Source organism: Lipotes vexillifer, unplaced genomic scaffold, assembly GCF_000442215.2.
Source record: "Lipotes vexillifer unplaced genomic scaffold, Lipotes_vexillifer_v1.1 scaffold444, whole genome shotgun sequence".
Taxonomy (NCBI): domain Eukaryota; kingdom Metazoa; phylum Chordata; class Mammalia; order Artiodactyla; family Lipotidae; genus Lipotes; species Lipotes vexillifer.
The window spans coordinates 2,013,039-2,036,535 of record NW_006793488.1 but is presented as its reverse complement, the minus strand read 5'-3'; the positions used below and the strand labels follow the sequence as shown (position 1 = coordinate 2,036,535).

The 23,497-nt window shown below is 42.2% G+C and overlaps 2 protein-coding genes across 2 annotated transcripts in view; one reads left to right on the top strand and one right to left on the bottom strand.

Annotated features, from left to right (window-relative positions):
* On the bottom strand, positions 1-23,353 carry RIOK1 (RIO kinase 1). The gene is made up of 17 exons (XM_007466385.1): positions 23,189-23,353; positions 19,745-19,946; positions 17,014-17,104; positions 16,053-16,122; positions 14,839-14,881; positions 12,149-12,241; positions 10,716-10,828; positions 10,523-10,603; positions 9,136-9,222; positions 8,584-8,721; positions 8,062-8,165; positions 7,738-7,844; positions 4,974-5,039; positions 4,066-4,185; positions 3,195-3,248; positions 1,177-1,344; positions 1-111 (listed from the first exon to the last, which is right to left on the bottom strand). The coding sequence occupies exons 1-17, from the start codon at positions 23,257-23,259 to the stop codon at positions 1-3; spliced, it is 1,719 nt and encodes a 572-aa protein (XP_007466447.1). The 5' UTR covers positions 23,260-23,353.
* Positions 23,258-23,497, top strand: part of CAGE1 (cancer antigen 1) — a 49,448-nt gene continuing 49,208 nt past the window's right edge. The window contains exon 1 of the mRNA XM_007466410.1: positions 23,258-23,333. Within this exon, the coding sequence (XP_007466472.1) occupies positions 23,258-23,333 (76 nt within the window). The remainder of the gene's footprint in view (positions 23,334-23,497) is intronic.

Sequence of the window (23,497 nt, the reverse complement as noted above, 5' to 3'; positions counted from 1 at the left end):
CTATTTGCCCCTTTTCGTCTTGGCTGTCTTCTCCTTTCTTTTTTTCACATGTTTAGGAACTTTGTTTTTTCTTTTCTCTCTCTGGGCTTCCTTGACCATCTTTTTTCTTTCCTGTAAAAACAAAAAGTAAAAAATTTGCAAATTTAATTCATTCTGAGTATTCATATTATTATTACAATTAAATTTTTTAAACAAATTAATTAATTAATTTATTTTTGGCTGCGTTGGGTCTTTGTTGCTGCGTGCAGGCTTTCTCTAGTTGTGGTGAGCAGGGGCTACTCTTCATTGTGGTGTGTGGGCTTCTCACTGCGGTGGCTTCTCTTGTTGCAGAGCATGGGCTCTAGGTGCGTGGGCTCCAGTAGTTGTGGCACGTGGACTCTAGAGCACAGGCTCAGTAGTTGCGGCACATGGGCTTAGCTGCTCTGCGGCACGTGGGATCTTCGCAGACCAGGGCTCAAACCCGTGTCCCCTGCATTGGCAGGTGGATTCTTAACCACTGCGCCACCAGGGAAGCCCCACAACTAAATTTTAAAATAAATGTAAAAAGATAAAAAGTGAGCATCACAGGAAAAAAATGGAAAATGATAATGGTTTGGTGGTAGAATTTGGGATGAAAATTATCTTTAAGATTTCTTAATAGAAATTTGAAGATAGCCAAAGAGAACGTGTGCTAGGGAGTTGGGTATGTCTCTCAAGTCTTGGAACCCCTCACTCTATAAGGTTTAAAGGATCAGGCTAAGACTAAAGAGTAACAGTTAGCCATCATGGATTGTTTCATCAGTAGCATCTCTTATATCCATGGCCAGGAATGGAAGAAACAGAGATTCTGGAAACAGGGAGCTGGGCTGTAATGCCCCTGAAATGGTTTTTTGGTATTTCACCATGGGGCAACTCCAGCATCATTTGTTCTTCAAGTGCATGACAATCACTTTTCATCAATGCACTGAAACTAGTGTGCCCTCTCTCTAGGCAGTGCCCAAGGAGCTCCTAGTAGGAGCCCAATCTCTAGCTGATGTTACCACCAAAAGCAAAGTTCACGCTTGGGAACTAAAACTTCAGGTGGAGGGACTTACTGACCAATGTGTTCAGCAACTATGATCCAGATACCTGAGCAGAGAGCCTTGAGGGGCTGTGCTGTCTTACTGACAAACAAGGGAATGTAAGTTTGTGGCTAACCTTTTTATCAACTTCAAGGTCAGCAGTGGGCTTCCTGGAGCAGGCGTTGTCTCCCTGGTCTTCAGAGTCTGTGTCAGAACACTGAGAGCTTCTGGCATCTTCTGAATCAGAACAAGTCTTTTCCTTAACTTGACTTTCCTTAATTTGATTTTCTAGGAGTGCAGGGACCTTGAAAATATCACAGGACCATGTTATTCTAAACCAGTCAGTTATCTATTGGTATTAAATGTGTTAGTGCCAAAAATCAGATTTCAGCCTTACAGACAGACTTTGAAAAATGACATCCTGTACTGAAACATCAAAACAATGGAATCAATGTCAGGGAGGATGCCTCAAGTAGCCGTTCCAGGACGGCTCAAGGACGTACCCAAACACAGGGACTGGGGCTTCACTGGGTGACCTAGATCAACAACAGGACTGTTCTACCTCCTGCAGGACATCAGGAGGGTTGAGCCGGGATTTGGAAAGATGCAAAATACACATAGAAGTAAAAAGTGAAGTTATTTGGATAACTTCACAGTAGATTTCCTACAAATTAAATTTAATTTAACACTTGTTAATCCAATCAAGAGGGCAGACAATATTTGAACAAGAGAAACATTCATTTTTCCCTGAAATTTAGCAATTTTTAAAATAATTAATTAGTTAATTAAATTTTTGGCCACGTTGGGTCTTTGTTGTGGTGCACGGACTTCTTATTGTGGTGGCTTCTCTTGTTGTACAGCACAGGCTCTAGGCGCAGAGGCTTCAGTAGTTGTGGCACACGGGCTCAGTAGCTGTGGCTCACAGGCTCCAGAGTGCAGGCTCAGTAGTTGTGGCGCATGGGCTTAGTTGCTCTGCGGCATGTGGGATCTTCCTGGACCAGGGCTCGAACCCATGTCCCCTGCATTGGCAGGCGGATTCTTAACCACTGCGCCACCAGAGAAGTCCAAATTTAGCAGTTTTTAAAGCAGGAGGAAGCATTTTTAAAACCACGAGGTTTTCTTTTCATAAGAAAAAAAACAGATCTTTAAAAGGTGATTGTACAGAAAGGCTTTCCAGCCAGTTATAGCACAATCTTCCTGCTCTAGAATTCAAAGCACACCTACCCCATCACACCTGCTGCATAAAACCCAGAATTCTCCTAGTCCAATTCTTCCCACAAAAAAAACACACTCAATTTTCAGAATGTAAACCGTGATCCTTCATATTCAAGCCTTTCATTAAGAATATTAAAAGAAGTGGGACTTCCCTGGTGGCCCAGTGATTAAGAATCCGCCTTCCAATGCAGGGGATGTGGGTTCAATCCCTGGTCAGGGAACTAAGATCACACATGCCGCAGAGCAACTAAGCCCGCACGCCATAACTGCTGAGTTCACGCGCCTCAACTAGAGAGCCCACATGCCACAAACTACAGAGCCCACGCTCTCTGGAGCCCACGCCACAACAAAAGATCCCACATGCTGCAACTAAGACCCGATGCGGCCAAATCAATCAATCAATCGATTATTTTTTTAAAAAAAAAGAATATTAAAAGAAGTAAGAACTACCTTTATTATTGCTTAAATAAGAATCAGTCCCTGCCGTTTGAAGACAAAACAAAGTTGCTTTAAGAAAAAAACACTACAGGAATCTGTACTGTGAGACAGCATGACTAGCCCTTCAACAGCCTGTGTGCTGGTATGAGACCAGATCTCACTGTTGCTTTAAGTTGGTTGTAGAAACATCAACAAGCACATGGTTATTTGTTAATAACTTCGCAAATGAAGAACAGGATACAAAAAGAACCGATGCCTCAGCTACAGTAACAGAGCAACTCAGGGGCAGAATGAAGAAAAAACCACGCACTTCCACATGTCAGTCTCATGGTTAAGAAGAAGGAACATAAAAAGGGCATTTCTGAAAATGCCCATGGACTCTGAAAGCATCTGTACTAGTAATATTACGCCACTGTTAATGCAATAATACCTGGCATGAAATTTTATACCCTCTGAAAGAGTTTTCAGGTAAATGAACAGTAACCCGCGCTCTGCGTATACCTTCTGAACTGCTGACAAATCCTTCTTCAGTCCCGTGACAGTCTGGTACAGAATCTTGAAACCAGAAAGAAAAAAACAAGAATCAACATAAAACTGGACACGGAAGTACACTGCAATACTAAGAAAGAACACTGTGGTCTAAATGATACCTTGTGTGACTATAAAAAGGTGCCTAACATTTATCTCATGGGACACAGAGAGTGTGTAGCATGGGTGTGGTTCTCACCCACAGGCACAGCAGGCGTCAGCAGGCCAAATCTGACCTGCGGCCTGGTGGTTTTTAAGGATAAACACTTGCGATCAATCTGACGATAGAAAGCCCTAACTCTGAGTCTCAACTAAATGTAATGTTTTCTCCTCCCCCGCAAACAACTCCATTCTTCTCTCATTAGTAGACCTGTATCATGAAAAGTTGTATGCTTTCAATTATTATTAAAGTATTTTTAATTTCATCAAAAATTTGGGGGAAGTTTTTTCTCTCTTGTTATATGACAACCCACATAATAGCCTCAATTTTGCTTCTTGGCCTGCGAAGCCTTAAGTATTTACTATCTGGCCCTTAAGCAGAAAAACACTTTCCAGACTCTGAAACACATATGTTAGTGGAGCTAGTATAATAACCATTTATAGCCTAGACTTCTATACAAATCTTCCTTTTCCTGCAATTATAGTCTGTTGGACTCATTCAAGTGTGTCATTTCCTTTCACAAAGACCAGGGGATTGATTCCCTTTACAAGCAATGTGCACAGAGGGTTTGCTAATGTGAAGGGAATGAGCCGTCGCACTAGCTTAGAGGCCAACACTCAAGACGGCAGGTCTGGGCCGGCAGCTTCCGTGGTGAGCTTACTTGAAGACAAACCAGCGACTCACGTTGTCCTGCTGGGTGTTCATGGCCATGTCCTCTTCCTTCAGTTTCATCATTATATCCATATCCCTCTCATAATTCTTCACTTCATTCAAGGTTCTAGGAATATAAGCTCGCTTAAACACCTAACAGACGCAGAGGAAAAGTACAATGGAGACTTATTCACATACTTCATCCGTGCACTCAGCATCCTCAACCCATCAAGTCACAGAGGAACTTATCACCATCGTCACCCTCAGCTCTGATATACGGTTACCCTTAGAATAACACTTCTCTCCCCTCGTCTGTATTCCATAAAGCCTTTCTGATGGGAGAGAAAGGAGTTGCCATGAGCAAGCACTGCCTGGCTATGCCTAACAAAGGAAGGGGTTCTTTCATGGGAGCATCATCTACCCTGCGCCACAGCTGATGTGTTTGGGGTACCTTATATTCACTCATCACACCACACACGACAGCTGTGAGAATTATTATTATTTTTTAAAAGCCTACTATGGATCACCTTCACAAAAAAATATACTGACTCCCAAGATTTTAAAAAAGTTTTCCTTTTTACCAAACATGAGTCTTTAAAATCTACAGTGTTACTGAAAGCAACATTTAAATCACTTAAAAATTCACATTAGTAAACTAAAACAGGCTCTTCCTTCTGGAATCACGTCCTCCAAGGGGTTCTGTAAAAATGTTCTCCATGCAGGACAAGGTGCTAACAGGTCACTGAGTGGAAGGATGTAATGGGATGTAAGTTACACAACCTCGTGCAGCTGAATCGTGTAACATGTTACGTCTCAAGGAAATATCATCATTTAAAAAAACTGCTTATCTATTAAAATTAAGATCATGCCCCAGCAATATAAAAAAAAAGACCTCAAGACACAAGTGTTTCCTAAGTCAGTAAACAGATAACACATCTTACCTCTTCATCCACATGATCTTGGCTGGACCTTTCCTCCTTGGTCCTTTGAGATGCTATTTCCATGGCCTTGGAAAGAAAACAAAAATCATTTTCCTTTACATTCAACCCACAGAAGACACATCCATTCCCCAATTTTAGTGGAAAGCTGTTCTAGTCTCTCTGGGTCCCAGCCCTTCACCCTCCGTGTCCTCCAGTGGTACAGGTTAGCTCTCCACGGTAGAACTCACCAAAAAGGCTGTCATCGAACCCACAAGTTAACAGTATAAATCAAACTCGTCTAGCCTAGACTCTTCCTCAAGAGTAATACTGTTTTGACTAATTTTTAAACGATTAACAAAAATATTTATTAAAGGAAAACTGACACCGAAAGAATGAAAGAACACTTCCTCAATTCTTGAGCTGTCTATGAAGGGGATCACAGAGGAGCAGGAGGGTCCACTCACCTTGAGTCCACGGCTCTAACGCCGCCACACGATAGAGCCCCAAAGACAGCTCTTTGAGCAAACGATGACTGACACTAAGAAGGTGACAAAGATTCTATAGATTCTTTTGGCTTGTAAAACTTAAGGTTTGTTCTCTAACCTATTTAGAATACACAGAGGAAAGCAAACAACAGTGGTACTAGAGTTTTTTAAGTTCACACACTAAAATTAGTGCTAAAGAGTTTAAGAAGGGGGCTTCCCTGGTGGCGCAGTGGTTGAGAACCTGCCTGCCAATGCAGGGGACACGGGTTCGAGCCCTGGTCTGGGAAGATCCCACATGCCGTGAAGCAACTAGGCCTGTCAGCCACAACTACTAAGCCTGCACGTCTGGAGCCTATGCTCGAGGCCACGATAATGAGAGGCCTGCGCATCGCGATGAAGAGTGGCCCTCGCTTGCCGCAACTAGAGAAAGCCCTCGCACAGAAACAAAGACCCAACACAGTCAAAAATAAAATAGTAAATAAATATAAATAAATTTTTAAAAAATTATATAAAAAGAAAGTTATCTTTCAAAAAAAAAGAGTTTAAGAATAAAAGTGATGTGATATTTACTTATTCAATTAACGTGATTATTTCCTCTGTGCCAGGTACTGAGTAGCTACCAGTGATACAGAATAAAATCTTGTCCCTTAAGAGTTCATAGCCTAGCAGAGGGTGACAAAATTAAAAAGAACTTGATGTGATAAGAAGGACACAGTGTGACTACTTCCATTACAGAGTTAGATAATATAGAAAATATACCTATGGAAACAATGATTTCTGCCTGATTTCTCCTCGAGAGCTTTCTGAATTGAGCTTTGACGTTCCCTAGGCAGAGCAAGACGAGCAAAGGTAGAAATGGTAAGGCATTCCAGGGAAAGGGGAGAGTGTGAAAAGGTGGGATGAACCTGAACACCTGTTCAGAGGCCATGTGTTCAGTATTCTACGATTGAGAGGCAACAAAAGCAAAAACAGATAAGCTGGACACATCAAAACTAAAAACCTCTGTGTATCCAAGGGTGTGGTCAACAGAGTGAAAAGGTAGCCCATGGGACGGGAAAAAACATCTGCAAATCATATATCAGACAAGGGGTTAATAATCTCCTAAATATATAAAGAACTTCTATAATTCAACAACAACAAAACTATCTAATTAAAAAATGGGCAGACCTGAATAGACATTTCTCCAAAGACATACAAATGGCCAACAAGCACATGAAAAGATGCTCAACATCACTAATCATTAGGTAAATGTCTATCAAAATTGCAAGACCCCACCTCCCACCCATCAGCTACTCAAAAAACAAAACAAAAAATAAAACCAGAAAATAACGAGTGTTGGTGAGGATGTAAGAACGTGGAGAAACTGGAACCCAGGCAGCCTGCTGGTGACAGTGTAAAATGGTGCAGTCTCTAGGGAAAATGGTATGGTGGTTCCTCAAAAACTAAAAGTAGAATGACCATATTATCCAGCAATCCCACTTGCAGGTATACACCCAAAAGAACTGAAAGCAGGGTCTTGAAGAGATATTTGCACACCCATGTTCACAGCAGCGTTATTCACAACAGCCAAAATGTGGACGCAACCCAAGTACACATCAAGGGATGAACAGATAAACAAAATGTGGTCTATACACACAATGGAAGATTATTCAACCTTCAAAAGGAAGGAAATCCGGTGTCATGCTACACCATGGATGAACCTTTAGGGCATTATGCTCAGTGAAATAAGTCAGCCAAAAAAAGACAAATACTGTATGATTCCACTTATACGAGGTACCTAGAGTAGGTGTCATACACATAAAGCAGAAGGGGCTTGGGAAAGGGAGGGACTACGAGTTAGTGTGTAATGGGGACAGAATTTGTTTTACAAGATGCAAAAAGTTCCATGGATGGATGGTGGTAATGGATACACAACAGTGTACTTAATGCCACTGAACCACACACTTAAAAATGGTTAAAATGGTAAATTCTTTGCTGTGTATATTTTACCACAATTTTAAAAGTTCTGTGATGCAAAAAGGCCTCTGAGAAACAAGGGAAAGGAATTAATGACCAAAAGCTAACATACATCTTACTATACATTCACAAATTTGACAGCCTGTGTATCTTGCTGATGGTTAAAGTCAAGAAACCTGGCTTTACCATTGGCTTTTTCCTATAGCTTGATTCCCCATCTGTGAAATCAGGAGACAGTCTCTGGAAGCTGTCACGATGAACAAAAGTCATGCCTAGCCCTGAGTCCCTCAGAAGTGCAATCGCTACCGCTACTGTCTGTTCCTTCCGTCCTGGCCCCACCTCACCTTTGCCAGATACGCGTCCATGTTCTCATGTGTAACTGACGGATCCGTGATGAATTCAAAGAGCTCTCGCACAGTCATCACGGCGACCCCATGCTTCAGAAAGAAACCTGTCACAGGAAGACATTCGTGAGAGCTTTGTGAGGGAAGAGGTTGTTAATCCAACCCCTTCATAGAGAAACAAAGAGATAAAAATACCCCATGACCCACACTTGTGTCAGTATCACTGCATCAAACGATTTAGCACCAAGATTCTCTATCAACGGTTTACCAGAGTGAAAAGCACCGGCGCAAACAAGTTGGGGGACAATCCCAGTGTCCACTCACCGTTGACGTTGGCGCAGTCCTTCCTCAAGAACTCCAAGGCATGCGGGTGGTCGTACTCCACGGACTGAGAAACATCAATGATGCACACGCCTCCGCCCTGGTACCTGAGGGCCAGGCACGCCGGGGGTGAGCTGCACGCTGCCTCCAGGCTGGCATGAGGGCCGGGCACGCGGGGCTAGGGCACACCACGGCTCGCCCACACTCTCGTTTAAACATTTCTACTTTAGTAGCAATGGAAATAACTAATAAAATGAATGAGGTGGGTAAGGAGAAGAGCCACTTTGACTAACAAGAGATGAAAACTGAGAAAATTGCCCAAGTTCTTTAGCTCTGCTAACGATCAGAGTGGTCAATTCTGTGACTAAGGCCACCAAAGGCAGGGAACACATCCTATCCTGTGACCCTGTGGAAGCCAACTCTACAACTGGGGAATTTAGCAGGACTTCTTGGACGGGGATTTAGTTCATTTCCCCAAAGGACACGAGGTGACTGCTGGGAGGTGCGCGTGGGCCACACACTCACAGCATGTTGAATTCACTGAGATCCGCGTGCACGAGCCTGGCGTCCTGGTACATTCTCCTCATGTACTCGATCACCTGCGCATACAACTCCCGAGCCTTGGATTCTGATAACTGGACGTTTTTCAAGAGCGGCGCTGGCCTTGAACAAAAATAAAGTGAACAACTCAGATAAACGGACCCAGAACAAGCCTTCCTGCTTCCTAACATTGTTACCCGTTATTTTCTTCTACCAATCATCACTGAACAATGTGCTTCGCTCCAGAGATACGGTTCTATCAATAAAAAGCTGTCCACAAACAGATGCTTTCCCAGCTGACTGTATGAGACATTCCCCAAAAAACAAGGTGAGCTTTGTTATTCTGAAGCATTTTGGGACTTAAAAACAGTAGAACAAATTAGTGACTCTATGCACTAATAGAGTGGGAAAGATTCATTAAAAATATTACAAGACGCAAGGAGCTATTTAAATAGGAAATATTCACATGTTGGATAATTCAAAGCATTTAAAAATACAGTTCTGGGCGTGTAATTATTAGGCCTCCTACACACTCACATGTCGTCTTTGCCAATGAAACCCATGACGAGAACATGACTTCGCAGCAGGATAGGTTCTGGGCACGGGATCTCTGCTGTGTTTAGCCTGTGATATGAAAACAGATAAACGGACAAATGAAAAGCTGAAACAAGTCATCTAAAGCACCTAATCTAAAACAACTTACAATAGCTGCAGTGCACAAGACTAGCAGTGCCGTGAGGAAACAGCACCCAGGCCTCTCGACTGTATTATTTTATTTCATAAACTCTAAGGCACCCGTGATTTTAAGCGGCACCGTTACGTGTCACCAAGGATGGCAAAACACCAGCAATTCAACTACGACATCCCATAGCCTCCATGGCATAGTTCGATGCCAGAGATGTCAAACTGGGAAGAAATGGGCGCCTTAGAACCGATGAAATACAGCAGGTATGTTTGCAATTATCTTTTGAGTTGATCAGTGTCAACAATGATGAATAAAAATAGTGAACTTGGGGCTTCCCTGGTGGCGCGGTGCTTGAGAGTCCGCCTGCCGATGCAGGAGACGCGGGTTCGTGCCCCGTTTCGGGAGGATCCCACATGCCGCGGAGCGGCTGGGCCCGTGAGCCATGGCCGCTGGGCCTGCGCGTCCGGAGCCTGTGCTCCGCAAATGGGAGAGGCCGCAACAGTGAGAGGCCCGCATAACGCAAGAAAAAAAAAAAAAAATAGTGAACTCATAGCCAGTCGCAAACTGAGCATAAGGTGATTTCAGAAGGACTTTCAAAACAAGTGAACTTTGCTGAATACTACTAAAATATCCAATGTATGGCACCTATGTATAGCATATAAAAAGTTAAAAAGATATTTGAAAGGGAGAAAAAACCTTCCAATTTAAAACTTCAATTGAGGAAACTTGATCTCAGATGCCTTTACTTGATACAAAGGTGCCAATGCAAACAAAGAATATATAAATGTGTCCAAAATGGGACTGAAGAAGAGGAAACTATGATAAAGAGCTTAGGGCCTAACAAAATTGCCTAAAACTCCAACACCTATAAAAAGAATGACACATTATTCTCACCACCTGATTGTGTCACTTCCCTGCTTCAAATCCTGTAACGACTCTTTATCATCCTCAGTATAAATTCTAAACCTTTTCACATGGCTCCCAAGGCTTTTCACATGACCCAGCCTTGCAGAATAAATGTGAGTCGGGGCAAAATTCCCCTGTAATGGGTTCGTAAAACAGGAGAGAGAAGGTAGCTCCTATTTGCTTGGAAATGCGTTTCCTCTGCTCACCTCTGCAGATCTAATGGAGCTCTGCGAGACCCTATCTTTGGAGAGAACCACACCAGGACCTGCTGGGAGGAAAGCTCTGAGGCTGACATGCAGACACAGCACAGACACACACACCCCAGACACTCACCTGATTAAGTTCCTCATTTCCTTTTCTGCCCACGTTTTCACCATTTTTCTGGGGTTGCCTTTACAGTAGCCATGACGAAACCTTGAATGAGAAAAATATTTTCTATTTCAATCATTCCATTATTCTAGTTTTTATTTTTAGGATATAGAAATCAAGTCACCTGGGGAAAAAAAAAAAAGAACCCTGAACTCACCTGAATTCCCCACTGACATACTTATCCCGGTCTTTGAACACCAGAATAGAAGTTTTATAAATTTTGATTGCTCTGCTCTCTCCATTTGCTGTGCGAGCATGATATACATTAGCCTATTTTAAGTCAAAAACAAAGAAAATTAAGTTTGTGTTAAATAACTATAAGTAGTATTTTACTTTTGCAATCTATTTGAGTCTATCCTCAAAGGTTAAAAAAAAAAAAGTCAAGTGAACTGAAATTCTGTGCATAAGGAACACCATCCTCTTTTGAATATGTAATTAAAATATAAAACATCACACCAAAAGGTACAGTAAGTATACCTCCAACTTACATGTATAGTAAAGGCCAATTTAAACACACGTGAGACAGACACAGAAAACAAACTTACGGTTACCAAAGGGGAAAGGTGGGGAAGAGGGGGATAAACAGATGAACAGATACACACTACTATATATAAAACAGATAACCAACAAGGACCTACTGTAGAGCACAGGGAACTCTACTCGATATTTTTAATGCCTTATATGGGAAAAGAAACTGAAAAAGTATATATATAAAAATATATATATGTGTGTGTGTGTATATATAAAAATGAATCACTCTGCTGTACACCTGAAACTAGGACAATATTGAAAATCAACTATACTTCAATAAAAAATAAATTAATTGAAAAAATAGGTCTTCAAATTAAATAATAAATATACACATACACACATACATACACGTGAGAAGTGGTTTCAAACATTTTTGTATTTCAAGTACGTGGAAAATATCTGAAGACATTCTTACATCTCATGATTTATAAAGTGAATTTTACTGAGAACTGCTCCCCACAGAATGAGTTGCTAATAGAAAAGCAGCATGCCATATATAAAGAAAACAATGAGAAGGACATTTCTTGGCTAACAGAAACTAGACCATGACCCCCTATCCCAGCAGTAATCGTCTGACCATCTGAACTCACTGCTGGGCACACCTGGATGGACTCCATGACCCAGGACCAAAGTCCTTACACGCACAACTTCCTACCTGGCCATAAACATTAATAAAGCCATTTAAAAAAATTTTTTACTGGAGTATAGTTGATTTACAATGTTGTGTTAGTTTCTACTGTACAGCAAATTGCCTCAGTTATACATATACATATATCCACTCTTTTTTAGATTCTTTTCCCATACAGGCCATTACAGAGTACTGAGTAGAGTTCCCTGTGCTATACAGCAGGTCCTTATTAGTTATCTGTTTTATAGAGCATGTAATAAAGCCATTTTTAAGAAATGGCACTGATTAAACTATCCTGGCTTGTATATGGGGCTTTTGTTTTTTCTTTTCTTTTTAAAGGCACGATTTATCTACTAAGTGCCTTAGTTTCATCTGGTCTCTGAAATCAGAAAGCTAACATGGAAGCGTCAGGCATCGCGAGAACTGCTCACTTCTTTCCCTGTGCTAATGCAGCCATTGATCTCTGATATGATTCCTCTCGTCAACATCTTGAACAGTATCATTCGTGTTCTGGGATCCAACACCTAAAAAGAAATGCAAGAAATACAAAGTCCAGAGAGTACCAAATATTTCTCAGCGAAGCGTTAGACAAGAGACTGAAGAGCAAAGGCACTGTGCAATCCTGCTCGACTAAAGAAGAGTCACTATTGCGGTGCTTTTGTTCACTCTCATTTTTAGTGAATAAAATGTGAGGTGAGACCAAAGGAACCAAAAAGACAAGAAACCAGCAAGTTCATTCAGTCGTGCAATCAAAGGCTACCAAGTCCAAGAGAAGCTGAAACTGACCCTAGACCAATGTTAGCTAAGAGAAATACGATCAAACCGGAGGAAACTGTCTTTTCCAGTTGTCGGTAAACAGGTGAAATTAATCTGAATAGATTTTATCTAACCCAACATTATCATTTCAATACATAATCAATATAAAAAGTTATTAGGGAGAGATTTAACACTCTGTATTTTACACAAACCCTTCAAAACCTGGTGTGCATGTGCATTTCTAGCACGTTGCAAGTCATGCTAGCCACACCACACAAGCTCCGTGGCGGCTGCACTGGATAAGAAGCTTTAAAGCGGCAACCGGCATCCTACAGTTCACAAGTCAAATCAGCCACAGCCTGTTTTTCTATAGCTTGAAAGCTGAAAATGGTTTTTAATTTTAAAAATATTTATTAAAGGGACTTCCCTGGTGGCACAGTGGTTAAGAATCCACTTACCAATGCAGGGGACATGGTTCAAGCCCTGGTCTGGGAAGATCCCACATTTAAACCCGGGAGCCACAACTACTGAGCCTGCATGCCACAGCTACTGAAGCCCTGGCGCCTGGAGCCTGTGCTCCACAACAAAGAGAAGCCCCTGCAATGAAGAGTGGTCCCTGCTCACCGCAACTAGAGAAAGCCCACGCGCAGCAACGAAGACCCAACGCGTCCAAAAATAAATTAAGTAAAAAAAGAAAAAATTATTAAAAAAATTGTAGCCCACAATGCCTAAAGTATTTATTATTTAGCCCTTTAAATAAAGAGTTCGCAGACCCCTGCTAGAGATGAGTAGATCAGGGAAAGGCTCTCCTTCAAAGTCAGAGCAGTCAATCTTGAGTACAAAGGACCCTCAAATTCTCTTTAACAAACAGAAGGCAACGAATTTAAAGCCTGAGGCTGTTCACACGTGAAACTGAGGCAGCTGCACATTTACATGCAATTCCCAGGGCCAGCACCAGCAGCTCCTTGGGCGCAGGCAGCCCTCCAGCTCCAGGCAGGGGACAGTTAAAGTGGCCAGAACTAATGATAGTTCAGGGTCTACCCTTCAACGAGGTGGCCGTGGACGCACAAGGAACCTAAGGTTAACAGAAACAAAACAACCTTGTAAGACTGGAGGACTAAAAGCAAACTATAGCCACGGCAACTAGAGCAGAATGAAAGGAAAGTGAGTAAAGAGGCAGTAACTGCCGCTGCTTCTCTGCGCACAGGTAAACAGAGGGCAAGTAAGCTGGGTGAGTAGGAATCTGTGTAGAGACCTGGGCTTCTGCAAGATCGCTGGGGAGCCAAGTGAGAGGCCCAGGAAAGAGCAATGGGCCCAAATAGTTGAAAAAAAAATAGGGGAAGAGAAATAGGAGAGGCAAGTCAACTTACAAATATATATTTTTAAAAGACAGTTTAAGACTCAAGATATACACTCTTGTTCAAAATTAATTTCCCAAGAGAAAAAGGATTTCAGGGTCTTTGAAAATGAAAGCTGCCTCATCTCTCTGAGTTGGACCACACTTCGTTCTCAGTCACAAAAGACAATACACAAAATAAATAAATTAGAGGAAAACAAAGACACAGATCCCAGACCTGACCTGCTCCTGCCAGACTGAAGGTGGAATTCTTCATTTGCACGAATGGGTTGGAGCTCAGGTTGGGTGTGACTCCCTTGGGATGGAGGTGGAGAGAGTGCGTGCTTGTGTCTTAAACCAAGAATCTGGAGGGCAAAGAGGCTACTATTCGAAACGTGTCTGTGCACATATGTACGGGTCGGGGAGCGTGGTAGGCAGCAGAAGCAACGTTCTGACCTGTTTTATCACTCTCTTCATGACAAAATTCTGGGCCAACCCTAATACCCAGTTACAACCCTCTACATGTGGGAAAATCAGGGGCTGATTTTTCCCCATTGTTGAATAATAAAAGAAGCATAACTTCTAAACCAAGAAAGGGATTCTAGTTGAAAATTTGAAGGCATTATCTGTCTACCCCCCTCTCTCCTCTCTCTCTCACACACACACGTTCTGTGCGTGATACCTGCCTCACCACCTGGGAAGGCTCACAAAATACCTGCAGACCTTGTTTAAGACAAAAGAAAAGATTTCTGGTCTTACAGTCAATTCTGCTTCCCCCTAGAAGATGAAAGCATTGCATGGTGGCTTCACAGGGCCCCAGAAGGGGGGCATGGTTCTAATTTATCTATTAATAGTCCTGTTAGAAATAAAGCAAAATGTAGCTCTCTAATGTCACAGGAGGAGCAATTTTACACAGAAGCAGTTCTAGGTGACATCAGCAGAAAGCAAGAGGGATGAAAGCAAATTACAACTCAAAGACAGAAGAAATGCTCCTTTAAAGTAAGAGCTGGTGACACATTTCAACTGTACCTGTTCTACAGTTGCTCTGTCCGACTTATCTTTGATGCGATACCTAAGGTAGAGCCAAGAAAACGGAAGTGACATTCAAAATTCAGAGAAGCCAAAATCAGAAGTTTCTAAATGTACATCGTTCCATGAAATTCCTAAGCAGGTAGTTCCTTTAATAACACGCTGCACGACCTCATCCTAGTCTCATCACTTTGTGAAACTTCATTTCCCCTTAATAAGCAATTCAGTTCCCTAGGGCAAAAGGAGCATATCTGCAGTAAGAAAAAAAAAAAATGCCTTCCATGTTTCCGAAGCATTAAATAAGTAGGGCAGTGGGATACAGTGAACTATGTCGGAAAAAAGAAAACATCAAGTCTGTAACTACTGTCCTTAGACCTTTAAAGATTATATTAGTATAGAATTAAAATCATGTACAAGGCTTTCTCTTCAGAGTCCTTTTCTACAAAGACACAAGTTTTTATCATTTCAAGACAGTTACTGCATTAAAATGCCGGCTCTGATGGCTTCGACTCACACTAAGTGACTCAATTCACAGACTAACCTCAACTATTAACAAAGATTCAAACAGACACTTGAATGAAATAAGAAATGCTCTTTCTCAAAAAGCTGGTATCCCTTGGGCATAACAATAAAGGAGAAGAAAACTGGTTTTTAAGTTCAGTTCTAACACTGCCATTTATATGATCTTAGTGCCACTTTCTATATTGTTAATGCCTTAGAGCCATGAGCAATAGGAGGTTAGCCAAATGTTAAACATTTGGCTTTGAGAACAGAGTTGTAAATGAAAACTGTTCTCTGTTGTATCACTATTTAGTTTTAAATCTACCCTTAAAATTTTAAAAATATTCCATGGAAGGGAACAATTCTTAATAAGTTCTAAAAAGGGAACATTTTTATACTCTAACGTTCTAGTTCAAACTGTAATGTACAAACACTGTTCCCCTCCTGAGAGCACATTCGTGAATTTCACAAATTATAGTTTTAGCACATATTTCTTAAGAAAACTCATTTAATATTTTCAACCTACAAAGCATAGGATACCCTCATTTAAACGTAAAAAAATTAAAAAAAAATAATTGGTTCAGGTACACAAAGGAACATCCTTTGCAAAAGAATTATGACAAAGATGCTACTAATTTGTCTAGAATTAGTTCCTACCAGCCAGGTTTTGTTTTATTTATTTATTTATTTTATATACTTGAAATATTACTTACATATCTGCTTCCTTTTGTCTAAACTTTCCCGTGACTTTGTTTATGACAGAATCAGTAACGTATAGTTTTTCTAAAAATAAACAAAAAAAACCCCACAACATAAACAACATGTAAGACAAAAGTTTCTGACTAGCATACTTTCTGCCTTCTCCATTTTCTAAATATTTTATTATACATAGTATCTATTGTAGTAATGGAAAAAGTGTTTAATGTTTTTAAGGGCAAGCGCTAAGTTGTGCTTCCTTACTAACAAGGGTTGTCACTTTCATCACGACAGCTGTCATTTCTGAGCCATAAAAATCTAGATCCAGAAATCTCTCAAAACTACTTTACCTGCATATGTTGAATTTCAGATATTTTTTAATATTTTGTACGACTAACATAGATAATATAACTGCCTGTATTCCAAGTTAATTCTAAAAATGTCAGTTTCGTTTCAAATTATGGGCCTATGACAGGCAATGATGAGATATAAGAGATGCTGTACCAGGTCCGTAACGGTCAGCGTCTACGAGAGCAAGATGACCCTGCATTTCCCAAGTGGCTTCAAATCCACATTCTGATTCCTTGCTTTCAATAGCTCACTAAATGATTAATGCCACACAAAAAGTTTCGAGTAAAACAAAACGTAATTATACGCAATAGCCTAGTGTTTTCAACATTCTACTACGAGATAATCTTACTACAAAATCTAATACAAAACAGACAATAACTTGAATGGGTATCTGTAACTTCATATTTCTACAACAGGAGAGAAAACACAACTAAAAAAGTATAAGCTAAAGCCTTTCCTTGAAGCCATGTTTTTAAATGACTAAGTTTTAAATTTTCTCTAAGCATTAGTATTTAGTCAGTAACACAGAATATATCCATTGCCTAATCTAATAAAATTTTATAACACTTTGTGGTTTTTGAAGAATTTTCTCATAGCCCAGTGAGGAAATGTATCTTAAAAACTCACCTAGATTAATTTTATTCTCAAATTTCCGTAAGACCTTGTCTGATGGAGTAGACATTTTGGCTGAATTGCAGCTGGGAGTCTGTCGATTTGCCTGGAAGAAATGAGTTCCAGAGACTAAAGCTCTAACTATAAATACAAGCCTAAGGTTCATAACGTTTTTTCCCTTAGTATTAATTAATTAATTAATTAATTTATGGCTGCGTTGGGTCTTTGTTGCTGCATGGCGGCTTTCTCTAGTTGCGGCGAGCAGGGCTACTCTTCGTTGCAGTGCGTGGACTCATTGCGGTGGCTTCTCTTGTTGTGGAGCACAGGCTCTAGGCATGCAGGCTTCCGTAGTTGTGGCACATGGGCATGTGGGATTGCCTTGAGGCATGTGGGATCTTCCCTGACCAGGGAATGAACCCAGGTCCCCTGCATTGGCAGATGGATTTTTAAACACTGCGCCACCAAGGAAGTCCCATAGTTAACTATTAAAGTATCAATACTTCGGGGAGTACCCTAAGGGAAGGGAAGGATCAATCAAACTTGCCCGAGAAGTTTTTTAAAAAGGCATTTCAGGGCTTCCCTGGTGGTGCAGTGGTTAAGAATCCACCTGGCAATGCAGGAGAGACAAGGATTCGAGCCCTGGTCCAGGAAGATCCTACATGCCGTGGAGCAACTCAGCCCGTACACCACAACTACTGAGCCTGCGCTCTAGAGCCCACGAGCCACAACTACTGAAGTCTGTGCGCCTAGAGCCCATGCTCTGCAATGAGAAGCCACAGAAATAAGCCCGCACACTACAACGAAGAGTAGCCCCCGCTTGCCGCAACTAGAGAAAAGACCGCATGCAGCAACGAAGACCCAATGCAGCCAAAAATAAATAAAATAAATTAAAAAATAAATTTATTTTTTTTAAAAAGGCATTTGAAATGGGACAAAGTCACTGGCTAAAATAAAGTCTATATAATCTGCATTATTGCTTTTGTTTCTAACCTCTCTACAACATATCTTCATTATTATAAACAACAAATTAAAATTAAACGCATTTTTCTAATTTGACTGGTTTCTAGATATAAAATGTGAGAATGTTCATTTACCCCCAAGCGTATAATAAAGAGCTAAGACCAACGTTAAACTGGTTCCAGGAATTTCATTTTGGGCTTAGTGTCTCAAGAGAGGGAAAGATTAAGTACAAGGCTCAGCACTTAGACTGGTGCAATGCACAAATTGAAGTAATGCGAAAAAAAGGGAAGAGAGGGGAGACAATATCCAGAACCTATAAATAAGAGAACAGAGATTAAAAGGGCCTGTCACAAGGACTGATTCAATCCTGGTATCTACGTGTGAACTTGGAGGCTGAGTAGTTTCTCATTTACAGGGAACTGAAAAATTGTTTTCTATTAAATATAACTTAAAATAATACATGTTCACAGTAGAAACCACAGGTAAAATTTTAATTACCTATAAGCCCAGCACCCAAAGATTAACAGTTAACATTTAAGCAGATATATTTCCCCCTATAGCTTTAAAAAAAGAAATTCCACTGTGTTGAAATTGCTCAGTCTCACCAATGAATCAGTGAAGGAGTTGCCAAAGCAATACCGCATGTAAGTGTGAAATTTCTTTGGTTATTCAAGAACGTATGCATTCTAAGCCAAGATAGAGTTGCTTTAATTTTCAAAGAAATAGTGCTGCTTTCCCCCCCGCTCCCTATCTTCATGCTCTAGGAACCTTTATGTTCCAGGAAGATGTACCGTCTGTGAACCCTCTGGTTCTGCACACTCCCAACACTTAGTCCTTGCAGTTTGAGGGGCAGGCTCTACGCGGCTTGGTAACCTGCATTCCACACTTGGTAGACGATGGCAGATCGGGAACATTTCTCCATGTCATTAAGACAGTTTTCCATGGCAACAGACTTTATGGCTACATAATATCTCGTTGTGTGAACCAGTCCCACTGTAAATTTAATCAAGGTCGTTTCTAACATTCCTCTGCCAGAAATAACAATCCAGGATCATTCTTGTAACTAAGTCTTGGGACCCTCCTAGAAGAACTGCTGAGTCAAAGCACTTATTTTATTAAGCTTTTATCACACACCAATTTATCCCCCAAATAACTGTACCTATTTATTTGACCATCAATTACATATTTTGTGTCTGTCAGTTCATAAGTGAAAAAAAAAAAATCTCTACATACTCTCTGCTTTTCTTTAATTACTAATTAAGCTGAACTTTTTCTCTGTTTCCTAACCATTTGTAGTAATCTGCCTTTTTGTGTCTTTTCCCAGGCAGATTTTTAGGTTATCTTATGACAATTTAAATAACTTTTTAAATTTACTGATTATGGAACAAATGTACATCATTATCAGAAATATGGAAAGGATGAAGAATGAAAACCAGTAAAGGCTAGGGCTATGGTGCAATACAACCGGTGAAAACTTTTCGGTTACTCAATTCTAGAACCACAAAAAGTCCTTTTAAAAAAGAAGACATAGGGCTTCCCTGGTGGTGCAGTGGTTGAGAGTCCACCTGCCGATGCAGGGGACACGGGTTCGTGCCCCGGTCCGGGAAGATCCCACATGCTGTGGAGCGGGTGGGCCCGTGAGCCATGGCCGCTGAGCCTGTGCGTCCGGAGCCTGTGCTCCGCAACAGGAGAGGCCACAACAGTGAGAGGCCCACGTACCGCAAAAAAAAAAAGAAGAAGACATAAGCAAACAATGCAAAGATGTACAGGATGGTTCATCAGATACCTGCAGGTTACTCCCTCCACCTGAGGCTGAGCACCTGACCAGTTTTCCAAATCCATCGTCGTAGTCCCAGTCATCGTCGTCATAATCCTCCTCTTCCTCCCTTTCCATCTCACCTTCACCGATCTTCTCATCCACGTTATTCTGAAGGTCTTCAAACAGAATATCACCTTCCTCTTTGACAGTCTTCAAGTCAACGTTTTCACTGGAAATAACAATGTTTTGGCATGTTTACACATACTCTAATTGGACTTGCATATGTATTTATTTATGATATAGTAGGCTACATCTATACCAATAAATCTAAAAAGTTCCCTTACAACATCTCCCAATAAACTCAAACTTAACACCAAGTTCTCCTGTTTCTCAGGTTTCTGTTCCAGCTGTTTACTTATTCTCCAGGTCCTACCACGGAAGAAGTACATAAGGTGGTTAAATCCACCCCTGCGTTAATGAAGTTAGAATTTATATTATTATCTTCTCTGCTGAATGAACTAACTCTGATGAGTACACCAGACCTGAACTTCAGGAAAACCATTCACAGAGCCCCTTTAAGAAGGGCGGGGGTGGGGGGGCTTCCCTGGCAGTGCAGTGGTTGAGAGTCCGCCTGCCGATGCAGGGGACACTGGTTCGTGCCCCGGTCCAGGAGGATCCCACATGCCGCAGAGTGGCTGGGCCCGTGAGCCGTGGCTGCTGAGCCTGCGCGTCCGGAGCCTGTGCTCCGCAGCGGGAGAGGCCACAGCAGTGAGGGGCCTGCGTACCGCAAAACAAAAACAAAAGAAAAAGAAGGGGTGGGGGAAGCTTTCTGACCAAACTTGGGAATAAGTCTAAAGCCTTATTTCAAGCCTCACCTTGAACTCAATTATCATTCTGCAACAAAAGGAGCCGTATCAAGACTTGTGTTACACAAAGAACTTCAAATCACCCTTTGCTCATGAAGGGAAGGACGGTGAAGAGAAGCAGCACAAATGAGAGAAGAAGGCTGCGTAAAATTAAAGAGGAGAAGCGGAGACTGTCAACCCAGAGAACTGGCCCAGAGTAAAGAGGGCACAACTAACAGGGCCTTTTGTGCCATGTGGGAATTCAGGCGAGTGTTACTGTATCTTCTTAGTTTTTCAAGAGAAGCCAGAACTCTGGGTTTTTGTGTAAAATCTCCCACTTACCTGGTATATTCAATTTGAACAAACCACTGTGCACACCAAACACAACATGTCTGCAGGTCAGATTCCAGAGGCAGTACTACCAGTTTTGAGCCCTCAGGTGGAGAACGAGAACAGAAACCACATAAAACACATGAGGATATGCCCTACCAGATTAAACACAGTCAGACAGTGGTTTAAGTAAATTCAGATTATCGATCCTGACTCATTAACTAGCCATGGCTTAGAGGGCTCCAAATCTCCACGGATATGGGTGGGAAGAGAACAAATAATCAGTAAACCCTGTTGTTGACTAGGATTTCATAAACACAATCCATAAATCGATCCTTCAACTGCCAGTAACCTAGAGCGGCATGATAAAGCTATACCTTCATTTGTACCACGGCTTCCCCACCCCGGCTGGACAATCCCTTGTTGAGGGCGGTTGTCCTGTGCCTCAAGGATGTTCAGCAGCATCTCTGGTCCCTGCCTTCCAGACGCCACCAGCGCACCCCCCACCCCCGCCCCAGCTATGACAAACAAAAATGTCTCCAAAGTCCCAGGAGTGGGTAAAATCCGCCGGTTTCTAGTGTACACTCGTGACCGTTAACTACTCACCAGCCACACTGGCTGTGTTTCTTCTTCCTACTTAACTTAGTTCCTAAGGCCTTCTGTACGCTCATCTGAAAACGTAGTCCTGGATGCCCTTCTCATTTCTCTGGCTAAATCCTACGTATCCTTCCAGTATTGACCTACTATCTTTGCTCAGGAAAGTCTGCCCTGTTCTTTACCCACTTCTCCTTTGTACTACTTACCCAAATCTAATACAAATAATTTGTCTAATTATTCGATATGCTTCCCCTGGTAGAGTGCAAGCTCTGTGTCATTCAGGGGAGTATCTACCAATGTATCACGATCAACTAACAAGAGATCTGACGCACAGAAAGTGATCAACCTATATTTACTGAAATTAATAAAATCTATATGTAGTGAATCCTTACTATAAGGTAAAAACCATTTTCTTGGAATTCCAAAATGAACTCTGTGTTTCATTTTGCTTTCAGGTAGGAGTTATCCTTAATTCCCTTTGCCTCTCACTTGACATCTAACCTACCGTTACACCCTGTCCCTTCGCCCTCCAAAATATCCCTAGCTTGATCCCATCATCTTTGAACTCAATTACCTGAGTACTTTTGAACTGTGTCCACCTTTGCCCTCCAAAACCATCTCCTCCAGAGCAGAATGATTCCTTTAAATCATACATCAGGTGATGTCACTGCCCTGCTAAAAGCCCTCCTGTGGCTTTCTATAAGACCTAGAATAATATCTCAAGACCTTACCATCACTTGTAACGCTCTTCATGCTCTGGCCCCTTGTCACTTCTGTATCATTACCAACCAATCTCCTCAACTACCTGCACTGTGCTCTACGCACAATGGCTTCTAGATCTTCCTTTCACAGCCAAAAGGGATCCCACCATAGGGCCTCTGCACCTGCTGTCCCCTGTCCTGAATTGCTGTTCCCGCTGCTCTTCCTGAGTCCTTTAGATCTGGACTATTTATTTATTCATTCACTCATTTTGGCTGCGCCGGGTCTCGGTTGCTGCACGAGGTATCTTTGTTGCTGCGCGCAGGATCGTTAGCTGCAGCATGCGCGATCTAGTTCCCTGACCAGGGATCCAACTCAGGTCCCCTACATTGGGAGCTCGGAGTCTTAACCGCTGGACCACCAAGTAAGTCCCCAGATTTGGACTTAACCCTTCCCTTACAACTAAGCCACTACTTAGGGTCTATCAACTGATTTTAATTGTTTGCATAGTAAATATGTCACCTGGGTTTTTTAAAAAAAATATCTCTATGTACCTAATGGTGTGTCCTCCCTCCCAAGTAGAAGGCAGAACTCAATGGCAGCAGGGCCTTGGTTTGTCTTGTTCATCACTATCTTTAGCGCTGAGGACAGAAATCGGCACACGATAGGTGCTCCAATATTTTTTGAACGCTAAATGTAGTTAAAGCTCAAACACCTGTTACCCAATCGCTCTCTCCAACTCTGCCTCTCAGCGATGCTAACAATCTGGGAACCCCGGACTCTCCGGACAGACAAGCGGCTTTCATTAACTCTGCTGGCACCTGAACAGAAAGACCTGGCTGGGATGGAGAAAGCAGCAAAAGGCTGTGAAAAGAGGCCCCGAGTGATGAATTACCAGTCTCCCTCCAAACCACAAACAAGCGTCAACTCCCCAAAGGGACCGCGGCGGCGGAAGAGAGAGCACCGTGCCTACAGCGTCGGTGTACTCACGGCTGCCTACCTGTCCGAGGAGTCGGCGTCGTCAAACTGCCCCGGAACCACCCGACTCATCAGCAGCCGCCGGTAGTCCATGACAGAAGCGCGCCGAGCCTCAGCGCCACCGGCGGCCGCTCGCCCTGAGCCGGGGCAAGAACGGCCCAGGGACGGTTTTATCCGCCGATCCAACGGCCTCTGCGCGTGACGTCCGCCTAGCAAACCGCTCAGAAGCCCCCGCGCCCAAAGCGCGCGCCACGTGCGGGTGACGGAATTCCAAGCCTAGCTACCGAGCCACCCGGACAGGAAGCCCCGCCCCGAACGGAATTCGTCTTCC

Excerpts from the sequence above, each read along its gene's own strand:
- RIOK1 (XM_007466385.1), bottom strand. The coding sequence starts at position 23,259 with ATGGACTACCGGCGGCTGCTGATGAGTCGGGTGGTTCCGGGGCAGTTT. Across the intron at positions 19,947-23,188 it reads GACGCCGACTCCTCGGACAG|TGAAAACGTTGACTTGAAGA; the intron begins GTAGGCAGCCGT and ends TGTTATTTCCAG. Across the intron at positions 1,345-3,194 it reads ATTTGTCAGCAGTTCAGAAG|GTCCCTGCACTCCTAGAAAA; the intron begins GTATACGCAGAG and ends GATATTTTCAAG.